Genomic DNA, 16,425 nt, shown 5'->3' on the forward strand with positions numbered 1-16,425 from the left:
TTTTTTTTTTTTTTTTTTTTTTTTTTTGCCTTACACTCTGGGAGATGTTCTGCAACTTCTTCTTGCAGTCTTCTGTTAAATGATTTACTTTTAGCCAGCATATATTTGATTCCATGAACTCTTTGTTTGTTGAGTGCTTCTTTTTCAAGGACACAGGTGTTCTTATTTTATGGATTTTCTCAGAATTCCCCAGAATTAGATATCTTCTAGAGTGAAAATTTTCTTCTGGCTCCTGAATTATGTCTGTTTCTTCTATGCCAATTTCTCTATTTGTTGGGTCTTCTTGGTCCTTTTTGTGCAATTGGTTTCCCTTAAATTGTGCAATTGGCAGTCCTTGGTACAGGCATACCTCGCTTTATAGTGTTTTACTTTCTTGTGCTTCACAGATAGTGCATTTTTTACAAATTGAAGTTTTGTGGCAATCCTGCATAGAGCAAGTCTATCAGCACTCTTTTCCCAACAGCATTTGTTCACTTGGTGCGTCTGTGTCACATATTGATGATTCTTGCAATATTTCAAACTTTTTCATTATTTCTTATATTTCTTATGGTGATCTGTGATTGACGATTACAACTTGCTGAAAGCTCAGATGATGGTTAGCATTTTTTAGCAATTAAGTATTATTTAATTAAGGTATATGTATATTGGGTTTTTTTTAGACATAATGATATTTCACACTTAATAGAGTGCAGCATAGTGTAAACATAACTTTTATAAGCACTGAAAAACAAAAAAAATCATTAGACTGATTTTATTGTGATTTTCACTTTATTACAAGTGGTCTGGGACCAAATCCACAATATCTGAAAGGTATGCCTATATTATGAATAAAAGCCTTGTTGATGTGTTTCCTTTCTGTTTGTGCAGATATGCTTCTCTTTTTAGAGAATTCAGGGCTTCTTCCCATGACCATGAGCTTGGTAGAGGTGGTCAAGACATGTGAACTGACTGGCTTCACTTCTGGGTGGGTGAGCTGGCTGGGGCTTCCAAACACCAGAATGAGAGGGCTTCATTCTAAGACACCAACTCCCATATGAAGGGTCCAGGTACTCCCCCATTAAAACCTCTCACTTTTTTTTTTTAAAGATTTTATTTATTTATTTGACAGAGATAGAGACAGCCAGTGAGAGAGGGAACACAAGCAGGGGGAGTGGGAGAGGAAGAAGCAGGCTCCCAGCGGAGGAGCCTGATGTGGGGCTCGATCCCATAACGCCGGGATCACGCCCTGAGCCGAAGGCAGACGCTTAACCGCTGTGCCACCCAGGCACCCCTAAAACCCCTCACTTTTTTAAGGAAAATTTTATTCCAGTTTTGTCCTGGAGAGAAGACCCCACCTGCAAATCACTCCTGCCTTCTCATCAATCCCTGGAGGTGCAGTGATTCACTTGACTGGGGAGTTTGGAGGAAAGAACTGAGCATGCTTGACTTGTTGCACTCTCCTCCATCTTTGAGATCTACAGAAAGCAGGTGGCTCCAGTCTGCCTTTAGTCATGAAGTAAGACTATCAGGAAGAGTTCATTGTCTCCCACTCTTCGAGAGTTCTGCCATTTCCAAGTGCTACCATGATGGTTCAAGCAAGGCTGCCATTTTGGAGGTCAAAACAGAAAGCCCATTTTGGCCACACACCTAAATCACATTCCTAACCTATCTGCTATTTCGACTTCTATCACCCAGCTTCTCTGTCTCTCTCACTGGTTCAAAATACATGCAAAGAAGAGAGGAGTGTTGTGTATGAATCCCTTAGACCCTACTATAAACATTTGTCTGGCTTTTTTGGTTGTTTTTTATTCTGGTCTATTCAGCATCAAGCCAATTATTTGCCATGTGAAGAGGCAGCACCCAGTATAAGTCGGAAAGACAGACCCCATCATCTCCCCAATTCTTGGCAAATATCTTTGTTTCTTAACCTACAGAAACACTTTAGATCCCATTTTCCAAACTCAGCTGTCTAGATTCTCACAGATGCTATGAGCCCCTGATGCCCTTTCTGCAATTTGAAAGTAGAAAGGTCCTCCCTGATACACTCCCTAGAGCCATTGTGAGGAATTAAACAGTGATTTAGCTAGATCTTCCCTTTGGTCCGTGCACTATTCCATTTCCAATAAGTCTCGGTGCAATTGTTTAAACTTGAGTTAGGCATCAGAAGCAGTTTTCTCCACAATCTTACATATTTAAAGTCTTTTGAGGCAAGAAACATAACATAAAGTCTTTTGAGGCTGCTTGGGACAACTCCTCCTTTCTGCATTCCTATCCCATTTAAGAGAAATATAAACAGTATCACTAAAATATATCTATTTTTTAAATTTTAAAAGTAATAAATGCTCACTCTAAAAATCTTAAACAGTATAGAAGAGTATGTCAATTTCACCACTCTCAAAAGGTAATTAGCATTGCAAAAATGTTCTTAGTTGCATTTAGAAAGTTTGAATGCATATATAGTGCCATTATACACATATACTTTTTTTTTTTACACACACAAGAGCACAATGTAAGCCAGATAAAGCTGTTTCCTCATCGTCCATCCACTTCAGTATGGGTGCCACATTGAAAAGAAAGCAAGTCCAATCCCTACATCCAAAAACCAGTTGGAAAGCAAGTAAAATCTTTCCATCAGTAATCTTTTAAAAAATAATAGAAATGTTGCCTTACACGGCAAACAGCAGTGTGTTCTCAAATTGCGTCTCATATCTTCCCTTTTCTCCTTAAAGTCCTGCTCTTCACAGCATGGTAGCTCTCTCTCTCTCTCTCTCTCCTGTCCCCCCACTTCCTTCCCCCTGCCTTTCTCCCCCCCCACACCTTTGTCCTCCCCACCCCAAAAAAATCTCCTCAAAATTCAATCTATACTAGCTTTAGTTTCCCCCTTTCCTCCTGCCTCTTCTAAATATAATTTTATCCCTTAGTAGCTTCAGTTCATTCCAAAATCACTAGCCTTCCTGGGATTCTCTCAGTTCTTCTCTATAGCCAGAGAAAGGTCTGACATGGCTGGTGGGCCGAAGCAACAAAGGCACTTTTCTCTTCCGAGGCCAGTGGAGAGGTCAAGGTTGTGAATACACACATGCACCTTGTCTTTGTCACCCTTGTCGCAATCGGATACTTACTGCCTACAATTTGCTTCTTCTACTTATAAATTCATCATGGGCATGTCTCCTCATCAGCACATAGCATCCTGCCTCATTCTTTTTAAAAGGCTATAGCATTATATAGTGTCCAGAATGCATTTAACCAGTCCCTGCTGATAAATACACAGGCTGTTTCTGGTTTTTTGCTATCTCAGGGAATCCTGCAATGGATAAACCCTGTTCCCATATCTCTTTATACATGAGGAAATGTAGATGCGTGCTCTTGGCAACCGTTTGACTTATGTTTCTCTGGCTCAGCTTCATATAATATAATAACTAATGCACATTCTTTAAATGAATTCTGTAAATTCATTCTTTGAATGAATAAGTTGGCAAATAACTGGGAGTGTGATAATAAACCACAACCAAGGTCAATGACGTAGTAGTTGGACGTGTGCTATAGGATTTAAACTCTACTTACCTATTCTTTTCTTTTTTCTTTTTTTGTAAGGGAGAGAGAGCATGCATGCAAACACAAGCAGGGGGAGGGGCAGAAGGAAAGGGAGACAAGCAGACTTCCCACTGAACAGGAGCCCGAAGTGGGGCTGGATCCCACGACCCTGAGATCATGATCTGAGCTGAAACCGAGAGTCAGACGCTTAACTACTAACCCACTCACATGCCCCTCTACTTAGCTGTTCTTGAATTCAACATTCCCCACCTGTAAAACGGGAACATGTTTTTAAAAACCTTTGAAAAATTAGATTAGGTAATATCAAAAAGTTGCTTAACTCAGGGAAATGTAAGATATTTTGAACTAAAATCATACGTCCATGTAAATCATTTAATTAAGTGAAGTCTGGGTGCCATGACCCTTTCATGGATTGGGAAAATCACCAGAAGTGCTTGAGATCCACAATGCAGACAGAGCTGCCTCAAATCCTGGAGGGCATGTTCGTGCCTCCAGGATTTCAAGGAGTATTCACAGCTCTATTATGCTCATTGTTATCTCCTTTGATCTTCCAATGACAATTTCAAAAATTAATCTTTTAGGTGCACAGTTTCTTATTCTTAAAAAATAAGTATAATGACAGCTATGCAAGCATTCTAAGCCGTAGGGAATTTATATGCCATCATAAGCAAAAGTGTTTATGAAACCATTGCTTATATGCTAGGTGATATTTAAAGCCAGTGTGTTTCTGACCTTGAGGATACAAAAAAGGCAACTGAATCTAGTGGAAAGATCTTTGGAGCCGTATAGACCTCAGTTTAAAGCCCAGCATTCATTCATTCATTCATTCACTCATTCAACAAAACTTAAATGGTTTGAATGCCAGACACTATCTTAACTGTGGGTGAACAAATTTCCTGCATTGTCACTTAAAAGATATTTAAACCTTATCAAATGACTTAGCTTCTCTTTTTCCAGGATGCAATGCCAACTCTTAAGCTTTTCATAAAGGCACATATAAAGTGCACAGCAGTGTTCAGTAAATGTTGGTTTCTTCCTGGTGCTTCCCAATTAAGGGCTAAAAATTCAAGATAAGCCATAAACATATTAACACACTCACAGAACTTAGTGAAGAAAACATTAGCCCATAGAAGAATAAAGAGCAGAATAGTGACATCAAAACCAAGTTTAAGAATTTAGAGATCCTGGAGCCTAAAACAGGCACATAGTTAATATTCAAAAATGTCTACTGACTGGATATATTAATCAAGAATTCAAATAGAGGGGCGCCTGGGTGGCACAGCGGTTAAGCGTCTTCCTTCGGTTCAGGGCGTGATCCCGGCGTTATGGGATCGAGCCCTACATCAGGCTCCTCCGCTACGAGCCTGCTTCTTCCTCTCCCACTCCCCCTGCCTGTGTTCCCTCTCTCGCTGGCTGTCTCTATCTCTGTCAAATAAATAAATAAAATCTTTAAAAAAATTAAAAAAGAATTCAAATAGAGTCTCACATTTGACAGGAGGCAACATAGCATGCTAGGAAGAGTTCTGTCACAACAATTAAGAGGCTCAGGTTTGAGTGTACAAAGAATGTGGTCCACCAGCCCTGTTTCCTTGGGCAAACCATGACCTTGGTCTCCAGCCTCAGTTTTCTCACTTGGGAAGTGAGACAGTTGAGCTACATCCTTCGTAAGGTACCAATAATTCCAGGTAAAAAATACTTGTCAAAGCTTCAGACCACCACCTGGAGTTTAGTCTCTCAGTCTGACGTCGAACCGTACATGTGTCCTCCAACCTCCCATCACCTTCCAGAGATGACTGGAAGAGCCCAGAGAGGTGGACTTTATCAATACAGCTCTGTTTAATTTTTTGCTCTAAAGTTTAAAGTATAGACCAGCAAGTTAAGAAACAAGTATCATTGCACACGCACAAGAAATCCATTTCAAAATCTAAAGACTAAAAATTAACCAGTCACGTCATGTTTTTAGCAAACACACTTACCATTGTGTGGAGTTTTATTGTTCCCCTGGTGAATAGAAGCCGTTAAAAATGTATATGCCTAGAACTGAATACCGTGTCAGATCTACTGGCACTGTGTGTTTAAACACCTGCATCTCATCATTAGCCCTTCATAATATTGTTAAACAATAATTATACTTATGATGAGTAATGAATCCAAATATATCTTTCCTTGAGATGTACTCATTTTTGTGTTATGTAAGTAACCCATTAACAGAATATGAAAACTACTCAGGTAAAACAGATTCATAAATCCATCCAGATAATACTCAATAAAGTTTTTAAATGATTATTATGAACTGCAATGATGTCACATTCCATATTAGCGAATCCTTGCCTTATTTTTCTGAGGATAATTGATTTCATCATTTCTGTTTACCAGGGTTCTAAATTTTATCTGTCTAGTCAGATTTTAAAAAACCAAACAAGGTTTCCCCTAGAAATTTGGGAAGTTTAGTTTGATTTTTCTCATATTTAAAATGAAAGTGAAAATTTGAGATAAAGGCTATGCTTGACTTTGCTTAATATCAACAACATTGGCTGATGGATGTACAGAGGACTCCACAGGAAAAAATCCACCTACTTCCCAAAACAGAAAGATAATAGCGTGCCCAATCACCGTGATCAGAATAGACAAGCCTCCAAACACTAGCCTTCAACGGATTAGTCTATAAGATTCAATACCAGTTAACTTCCAAAGTCAAAAAAAAAAAAAAAGACAAGACTACAGTTTAAAAATAAAATAAAATAAAAGGACTGGCCTCATGAGAAAGAGGGGCGTAAATACAGAGTGTATTCGTCAGAAGAAATAGTAGTAAAAGCTAACAAGTGTGGCAGACTTTCCACGTGTGCCAGGCACTACTCTAGGCACTTTACATTCAACAGCCTGACGAGGTTGGTGCTATTATTACCCATGTTGCAGATGAGGAAGCTAAGGCATCCGGGATGCAGGGCGGCAAGCAGCAAAGACAGGTTTGAATTCAGGCAGCTGACCCCAGGGTTTGCTGGTGTAATCACCATCCTTTACCATTCATTCCATTTGCCACCCATTCAATCAACAACCTTCCGAAAGCAGGTGCCGGAATCCTCAGCACCACATTGCTAAGGAACCTGGGATACAGTCAAGGGCTCGATGGCAATTCCAAACTCTACTCTGGAACTGAACTGGCCTTTTGGAAATCCATCTTGTCCTGCCCCCCCAGGTTATCTCTGGCTTACTTCATCCTTTCACAACACTCTAAAGCCCCAAAACTCATCAGAACCATGTCACATCCAGCATGAGGGAAGGAGGCTGCCTGAGCGCTCCAAGTCCTCTGCCACTCGGGAGTCCTCCTGAAATTGTTACTAATATGAGCCCCTGATTCTCTAGCATAAAGTGTGTGTCCCAGAAGAGAGTTCACATGACCCAAATGATAGCAACCGGTCCTGCAGCGGGGGATTGCTTAAAAGACACAGAGCAGACTGCAGTCGCCCGCCCTCCCTCACGAAGCCAGGCAGCTTTGAAGTGGGGTGAACACCCCCACGTACCCTGGAGTGTTGCCTGAGGCACCAGGTGTTAGACCTGGGAGGATGTCCTGAGAATCAGGCCAGCTGCCTGGGCACCCCTCCAGCAGGAGCCCCGTCTCTTGGGGCAAATCCACGCCTGCAAGCTTGTCTGCTACCTCCAAGAAGTCAGCTGAACAGTCCTGTTAAACCGAAGTCATATCGTGCCAACACAGCCCTCCAGGGGCTCCTCATCTCATTCAGAGTATGATCCCTAACAGCTTCTTACTGAACTGAACAGGACTGGTACCCACATACTTACAGACAGGCAGACAGACAGACAGACTGAACAGGATCTGGTACCTGCACCATGGCTTTGACCAATTCAGTACATGTTTTAGCATAAAAAAGAAGATTACTAACAATCATCTGGAAACGACGGGTGTAAACCTGGACTGTGCCAGGCAATGAGGGAAGTCCTTCTTACCTCTCTTAGTTCACCTAGTACTCTCCCCTCATGACTCTTCTCCAGAGGCTTTGCTATTCCCTCAACATCCTAGCCTATCATTCTGTCTTGGTACCTTTGCACTTACAGGTCTTTCTGCCCAGAACATTCTTCCTCTGTATGTCATGACTTTCTTAACCTGATGGCCCAAGGACCATCCTTTCTCTTTCGATGAATGAAAAACACAGAACTTCCCTTGAGTTCCCCTCTTCTTTCTACCCAATGTTTGTGTATTCATTCAAGAAGCCATCCAATTAGCTTCTGACCTTGGAGCCACATACTGCATATAAGTGTAATCATACAATAATTTTCCCTTAGCGAAATGTTTCCAGGGTTCATCCATGTTGTAGTATGTATCAAAACTTTTTACATTCCTACCAGCAATGCACAGGGGGTTCCAATTTTTCCATATTCTTACCAACACTTTGTAGTTTCCGTTTTTGTAATAATGGTCATCTAATGGGTGTAGTTTCTTATTGAGGTTTTGTTTTGCATTTCCTTAATGACTAATAGTGTTGAGTATCTTTTCATATGTTTATTAGCCATTTGTATATGCTCTTCAGGGAAATGTCTATTCAAGCCCTTTAGCCATTTTTAATCAGATTATTTGTTTTTTGTTGTTGAGTTCTAGGAGCTCTTTATATATTCTGGATATTAACCCCTTATCAGATATAATTTGCAAATGTGTTCTCCCATTCTGTGGGCTGTCTTTTCATTCTCTTGAGAGTGTCCTTTGATGTACAAAAGTGTTTAATTCTGATGAAATCCAGCTCATTTTTTCTTTTGTTGCCTGTGCTTTGGTATCATATTTAAGAAATCATTGCCATATTTATGGCAACGAATGAGGATTTTTTTTCCTGTTTTCTTCTAGTTTTACTGTTTTAGCTCTTATTTAGGTCTTTGAGCCACTCTAAGTTAATTTGCATATATTGTGTAAGGTCCAATTGCATTCTTTTCCATGTGAATATCCAGTTCTCCTAGCACAATTTCTTGAAAAGACTGTCCTTTCCCTATTGAATGGTCTTAACATGCTTGTCAAAAATCAATTGATCATATGAGTGAGGGTTTATTTCTGGGCTGCCATTTCTATTCCATTGGTCTATATGTTTAGCCTTCGAGTACCACACTGTTCAGATTTCTGTAGCTTTGTAGTAAGTTTTGAAATCAAGAAATATGAGCTCTCCAAATCTGTACTTTTTCAACATTGCTTTGGCCATTTGGGGTCCCTTGAGGTTCCATAGATTTTTAGGATGAATTTTTCTATTTCTTAAAAGGAAAAGTTGGGATATTGCTCAGATTGCATTGTCGATCAAGATCACTTTGGATAGTGTTATCATATTAGTAATGCCAAGCCTTCCAATCTATGAATGCAGGATGCCTGTCCATTTATTTGGGTCTTCTTTAATTTCTTTCAGCGTTTTTTATAGTAGTCAACATATAATCCTGAGCTTTTTTGCTTAAATTTATTCCTAGGTACATAAATGGAATAAATAGGTAAATAGAATTGTTTTCATTTCCTTTTCAGATTGTTCATTGCTGGCGTGTAGAAACACAGCTGGTTTTCGCATGTTGATTTTGCGTCCTGCAGCTTTGCTGAAGTTAGTAGCCCGAACTCATTGAATCTTGAAATAAATCTGAAAAATGGACATTGTCAAGGCCCAGGCACCGACATCAGCAGCCAGACTCATGAAGCAGTCACAGGTGAGGAAAGGGCAGGAAGCTCTTTTTCCTTCTGCCGCAAGTTCGAGTGTCCCACAGAAGTGACAGCGGTACAAACCATGGCAGCTCATTCTCGGTGGCAGAGGCGATGGAGGTGGCAGCAGTACTGGGTCAGCTGTGCCATGTTCTTGGAGTCATCGCTCCAGGAAGCCTAGCTTCGGATCTGGTTCCATAGCCCTCCCGCAGATCCTGTGAACCAATTTTATTTTGCTTACTCCCTTTTCTGATGAATTGACCTGAGTTAGCTTCTGTTGAGTCCAATTAAGAATCCTTTTTGAAACACCATCAACAATGGCACATACCCCCGTTCTCTGATCAACTTTTGCTCTACAGTACTTACCAGCGTCTGACCTCTTGAGGAATTGTCTGACTCTCACACTGGAATGGAATCTCCATGAGGTCAAGGTCATTTATTTTGTTCACTGCTAGAAGCCAAAAACCATGCCTGGTATATACTGCACTTAATACAGTTTGTTGAATGAATATAACATCTAAACCTTGTTAACTCATTTAACTCTGACAACCACCCAGGGCTGTTCATTCACAGTCCTATGCCTGTGATTCCAGCTCTGCAGTGCAGCGCTCTCCAGCTCTATGCCCGATGATTCAGGGCAGAGCAAATTCCTGGGCACCAGCGGAGTCGCTAGTGGGACCTTCCCCAGGGATGCAGATATGCCCCCTTGTGTCATTCCTGTAGGACACGGACTCTCCAGCTATCCTCTGGCCCAATTACTATCAGCTTTGGGTCAAAGCAAATGGCCATTCCTCTCTTTTACTCTCAGATTTTCATAGTGGATATTAGAAAAGGGAAAAGGGAAATATTTTGAAAATCATTCAGAGGCCACACTTAAATGTCTGCAGAAGCACTTAGTTGAATATAAAAGGTGTCCCCAGACCATCTCAGCCCAGCAAGATTAATTTCCCTCTGAAATCACAGAAGAGATAGAGAATCAGCTTGCTACCATGGTATGTTGAGGTGAAGACACTCCTCTTCTCAGATAACTCATTCGTCGAAGATCTGAAAATGCCTTCCTCACGCAAATCTAACTCACTCACACTCGCTGAGGAACGGATGCTTTTTTCTAGGTCACAAGTGTCACGACCTGCCCTACATTTACGTTACTTCTCACAACCATCAGCTCGCCCATGACTAGCTATCTCCTGGTCATTCCCTCAAATGCCCGTTTTACCACTTGCAGTGGAAACAATGCATTGCAAGATTACTAACCTGTTTATGACCGACTCTCCTGCATCTTTCCCCATTCGAATCCACCACAGCTTATATACAAGCCTTGAATAGCACATGACTTTAGAATATGTATTTAGTGTACGATCACTGATGTGGCTCTGTTTAAAATGTGGAACCACGTGAAACCAGACTTTCCAGAAAGCAGTATGTTTTCTACTATGTTCTATCAGCCTATTCTTTTTTTTCTTAAAGATTTTATTTATTTATTTGAGAAAGAGAGAGAGCACGTGTGCCCACGTGCATGCATGAGCACAAGCAGAAGGAGGAGCAGAGGAGGAGGGAGGGGGCAGGGAAAGAATGTCAAGCAGAATTCATACTGAGTGCAGAGCCCATCACAGGGCTTGACCTCATGACCCCGAGACCATGAGCTGAGCCGAAACCAAGAGTCGGATCCTTAACCCATGGTGCCACCGAGGCACCCCCATCGGCCTATTCTTGGGCTCATTGTCGTCTTATAGCTTTCAAAAAAGTTTTGATATCTGGTCAGACAAGTTTCCACATTTTATTCTTCGTTACTCTTTCATTTACTCTTAGTCTTTAATCTTTCATGTAATTTGTAGGATCTGCTCTTTAACTTCAGGAAAATTCCATGATAATCTCACTCATTAGCACAGCATCTCTTCCTTTATTCGGACCCTCCTTTACATATCCTTAAGTAATGCTTTATACTCTTATCCATATATGTCTTACAAATATTTTGTTCGGTTTATTCCAAAGTAATTTATAGCTTTGGTTTTAATAATTTATAGGTTTTAATAATATGAATATAATTTTACACTTTGAAGGTATATAATCAGTATTATCTTTTTTTTCCCAAATATTCTTATATCTCGGGGTGCCTGGGTGGCTCATTCGGTTAAGCATCTACTTTCGGCTCAGGTCATGATTCCAGGGCTCTGGGATCAGGCCCCGCAACAGGCTCCCTGCTGAGCAAGGAGCCTGCTTCTCCCTCTCCCTTCCCCCCTCCCCCGTTAGTGTGCTCTCTTTCTCTGTGTTGAATAAAAAAATAAAATCTTTTTAAAAAAATTCTTGTATCTCTTTTTTTTCTTGTATTTCATTACCTTGGGCCCCCAGGACATTTTTGAATAGAAGCAATAATAGTCAACATTCTTGTTTTCCCTTACTTTAATAGAAATGCTTTCGAAGGCTCACTATTAAATCTAATTATGTTTTCTGTAGATTTTTATAGATTTTTTTCAGGTTAAGGAAGTTCCCTTCTCTTCCCACTTTTCTAAGAAGATTTTTTTCCTACCCATAAATTAATCTTGACATATCCACTGGGTTGGTTATATGATTTTACTCCGTAAATCTATTAATATATATTTCATGGATTGATTTTTTTTTTTTTAAAGATTTTATTTATTTATTTGACAGAGAGAGAGACAGCCAGCGAGAGAGGGAACACAAGCATGGGGAGTGGGAGAGGAAGAAGCAGGCTCACAGCAGAGGAGCCTGACGTGGGGCCTCGATCCCATAACGCCAGGATCACGCCCTGAGCCAAAGGCAGACGCTTAACCGCTGTGCCACCCAGGCGCCCCCATGGATTGATTTTTTGATAGGAAACTATTCTTGCATCCCTAGAATAAATTCTACTTGATTATGATGTATTTTATTGTGTATGTTGCTGAATTTGATTTTGCTAGTATTTAATTTAATGAGATTGAAGCATAGTTTATCCCATTTTATTTTAAATGTTTTGCTAACTTCAAAAAATAACTTAGGTGGCTTCTCCTTTTCCTCCATATAAGGATTATCTGACATTTGAAATTTTAATAAAACTCAGCTGCAAAACTCTTAGCATGCTATTTTTGAGAAAATTTGAGAAAACGGAAATTTCTGAATATTGATTTAATAGTGTGTTTTAAGTGTTGACATAAGTTATTTATAGTATTGACCTTGCATTTTATAAGTACCATCGTATTGGCACTTATGTTTTCCTTTTCATCCATAATATTGTTTCACCTTTTTTTTTCTTGATCAGTCTTGCTTGGTTTATCTATTTTATACACTCCTTCCAATAACAAGTTTTGGTTTTGTTAATTATCTCTGACTGTATTTTTTGGTTTCTATTTTGGTGACTTTTTCCTCTTCTTTTTCTTTCCTTTTTTTCTGCTTCCTTTGAATTCATTTTGCTGTTTGAGTTGGATGCCTCCCTCTTTAATGTTCAGCCTTCATTTTTCCCTATGATGACATTTAAGGCATAAATCTATCCCTAAGAACCACGTAAGCTGCATCTCTCATTTTTAAAATTATTATCATTCCATTCTGAGTATTCTTCTTTTCATCATTATTTCTTCTTTAACCCATGAATCATTTCAAAGTAATTATTTTTGGAAACCATAGACTAATAATATATGCCACAGAAAAAACAATAACAGTGTGACCCAATTATATGGTTTCTATATAATATGTAATAAAACGTATAGTAGTCAATATAATATAAACAATGACAAATAATATAAAAGTTTTTTAAAGACACACACCTTAAAAATTTTTAGTCCTCTTCTATAATTCCTCCAAAGTCACACAAATGCAGAAAGAGGAGAAGAAGAAAGAGGGAAAAGAAAAACAGGGGACAGAACAATCTGAAAGAGGATCCAGCTATGCCAAGCCCCTGATTTCATGCACTTGCTTCCTGATGCTTATTTGAGCTATGGGAGGAAGAGGGGGGAGGCACCCAGGCAGCACCTGTCTGTAAGCTTGATAAGCTCTATGTCTCTGCAGTATATAAGCTAATTAGCAACCTCCGATTTTCCCTATGACCTGTGTCACTCCTTGTCAGATGAATGGGCCTGTGGTTCCCTTCCACGAAGTTTTGCCTTCTGAGAGTCTTAAGGTGCAAGTGGTGGAATGGCAGCAATACGGGGACTTCATTGGGGTCTGTTTCCTCCTCAACACAGTCCATGCTGGGAATCACAGAATCCCTTAGTTGATTCTTAAGAGGTTCCTAAGAGGTCAATTGCTTGATGGGAAAATGATTACTAGAACAGCATATTTCAGACACCTTATTTAGATACATTCTGTGCTTCGGGGGTGTATAAGAATAGTCAGAACACCAGGTCATGTTTTTCAACTGGGTCATGTTTCTCCTCTTCCCACAGCTGGCCTTTTTCTTTACTCTTAGAATATGATTTTCCACATCTCTTGAGTTCTACTCTTGAACTCTATTTGCAGTTACCATATGCTACTTCTCAGCAAACAGTAACTTGGAGCTACTCTGCTCACAAATCTTGGAAAGTAGAGACTCTGAAAGAGATCACTAGCGTGACCTCCTCCCCACATGCTTGGGACTTTCTGCTTTCCTCAGTGTCAGTGAGCTGTGTGGTCCTCTCCAAAAGACATTGCCATTCCCTGCGTGGTAAATAGGAAGGAAATGAAGGCAATTAGAGCTCTTCGGATGTAAATTTAAGTGTTGGCTGAAAGGTTTTTTTCTTTCCAGATCCTGCTTTTGTCAACACAGTGCTGGTGGGAGGGAACCTGGGAAGCTCCCACAGCTCCATGACAACTGGACAGGCCAGCCATGGCGACCATCTCCGTGTGCACATTGCAGTCATTCATAGACACGCATTTGCACGCTGTAGCAACAAACACTCACTGTGGCTCTCACCAACAGGAGATCATTAGCAACCAGGGGGCAGAAGATGGGATGGGGGGGAGAACATGACCAACGGGTCAGCCTTTCCCTTGATGAACTCAGTCATTTATTGTTATTGATTATATTAGGTGGAATTATTGTCCTAGTTGCTGTATGTTGTGCCACACGCAAGCACTGCCTACACACCTGATGCGTGGTGATTTCTACTGCTGCTTATCCAATGAACAAGTTATTTTCTCAGTGTACAGAATCTGCATGTAAAGGATACAAGGGTAGTGCAAATCTCAGACAGAGACCCGGAGTTTTTTAATGTTCTCCCTATTTTGAAATTTAAAAGAAAATCTTTCCCAGTTATAAAGTAAAAACACAATGCAAAGGAACAAGTTTTCTTATGTATCAAGCAACTGAAGCCAAAATAATTCAACCACAGTTCCACTCTGCTTACTCACATTTGCATGGGATATGTTTCTCTTCCACAGGGTAGCAGGTCTCACAATGGGAATGTAGCAAGAGGATTTCTGAAAGATTTGAAACAAGGCACTTAGTATCACGTCAGTAATTCCCACAAAGATATTTCCATGCCTGAGATGATTTTTAGGTAGACCGGAAGTTAATTCATTTGAACAATGGCTGTTCATTCATTGAGTACTTGATATCATCCAGAACACTGTGCTAGGTGCTAGGGGGACAACAGTGAGGCCAGACAGACACAATTCTTACCCTCAAGAGTCCAAAAGAAAACACAGGCAGTAGCTAAAGAATCATGCCAATAAATGCAAAATCTCAACTGTGACAAATGTTATGAATGAGAGAAACAAAGTATTTTGAGAACCTTGTAATATATTAGGTTGAAAGAGATTTAAACATTTACATCCTTTGCCATGTGGCTTTGAAGTCCTTCCCACTTGAGTAAATGAAGTATGTTTCTTTGTCTCATTGATGTTGAGCAAGGCCCCATGACTTGCTTTAGCCAGTGACATGTTCACACACATGACAGGAGCAGAGGCTTTAAATGTCCATGCAGGGTTTCCCTTGCCCTCTTGGGTTTCTGTCTTAGCTAGGAAAAAAAAAAAAATGCCTCTAGTAGTCATTGGTCCCAGAATAAGGAGACAATCCAACCCACAGCCTTCAGCCAATCGCAACTGAGTCCAGCAGAGCCATGGCCAACACGCAGACCAGGAAACATAAATAAGAAACAAATGTTGCTTGTGGAAAGCCACTGATTTTGGAGTTGTTCGTTGTGCAGAATTATCACAGCAGAAACCTGACTGATACAAATGTACAAAACCTACAATAGTTCCATTCCGGGGTCAGAAAAGGCACCCTAAGGATGTGCCAATGGTATGGAATCTTGTAACCTTGATATTAAAATATCAAACCTCAACAAGATACAATCAGGATTTATTTTCATACTTCTGATTTTCAATTTGATACTTTTTGTTTAGTTAGTCGCAATCTTCAGGGTCCTTGACCTTTTATTGTTTAATATTTGCTAACATTGTGCCTCGGCCTTTTATGGACCTGCAGAGTCTGCTGTGGTGGACAATATCCTCTCAGATCTATGACCAGGATACAAGCGTATGTCCAGACACCAGAAAGACAATTAGTCTACCACATCATTTCCCTGAGGAGATTAGAGTCTAAGGCAGAAATAGTATCCAGAGAATCACACAAATCAGGGCGAAATTTCAGGGACACTAAATGTTATGAGGGAGAGACATGTGGAGGACAGACATATGCGCAGCCAAGGAGCACAGGTGTTGCCGACTCAGCTGATGGAAGCAGAACCCCAAAAAGAGACAAAACTAGAAGAGACAGGGATGTCTCTGAGATCAAAGTATCAAAACTAAAGGAATGTGACAAGAAAAGTAGAAGTTTCCAGATGGAAGAATAAAGAAAAAAGATCGAGAGAAGAGTAGGGAGCATAACAAGATTTCAGAGCTCTGACACTGAGCGGTACTGTAAGTATCACACACTTGAACTGCCTGACAGGTGCAGTGGGGGCCTTGGGTCACACTTACTTGTCTTCCCATGACACAAGGAAATGTATCTTTTACACAGTAGCCCTGACATCACCTCCATGCCAGGCACATGGTAAGCATACAATCAATAGCTTCAAAGAAAGCAAGTGGACCCTCCCATGATCCCAAAAAGGAGTCACAGAGCGTAAGAACTGGAAGGAATACCATATTACCAACATTCTCATTGGATAGATGGGAAAACTGCTCAGTCCACACCAGCACGTAGTGACTGGCCAGCGACCAAATTTCAGCATCTGGGTTCTGTGTTTAAGCCCATACATAATCCTCTGTTCTGTTGTCAGTACACAAATGGCCTTCAAAACACAGCT

General features: G+C 40.4%; 1 protein-coding gene across 1 annotated transcript in view; it reads right to left on the reverse strand.

Annotated features, from left to right (window-relative positions):
* Nucleotides 1–16,425, reverse strand: part of C15H12orf42 (chromosome 15 C12orf42 homolog) — a 148,939-nt gene that overhangs the window by 77,027 nt on the left and 55,487 nt on the right. Inside the window, exon 3 of the mRNA XM_034643408.1 lies at nt 14,525–14,593. Within this exon, the coding sequence (XP_034499299.1) occupies nt 14,525–14,593 (69 nt within the window). The remainder of the gene's footprint in view (nt 1–14,524; nt 14,594–16,425) is intronic.

Source organism: Ailuropoda melanoleuca, chromosome 15 (genome assembly GCF_002007445.2).
Source record: "Ailuropoda melanoleuca isolate Jingjing chromosome 15, ASM200744v2, whole genome shotgun sequence".
Lineage (NCBI taxonomy): Eukaryota > Metazoa > Chordata > Mammalia > Carnivora > Ursidae > Ailuropoda > Ailuropoda melanoleuca.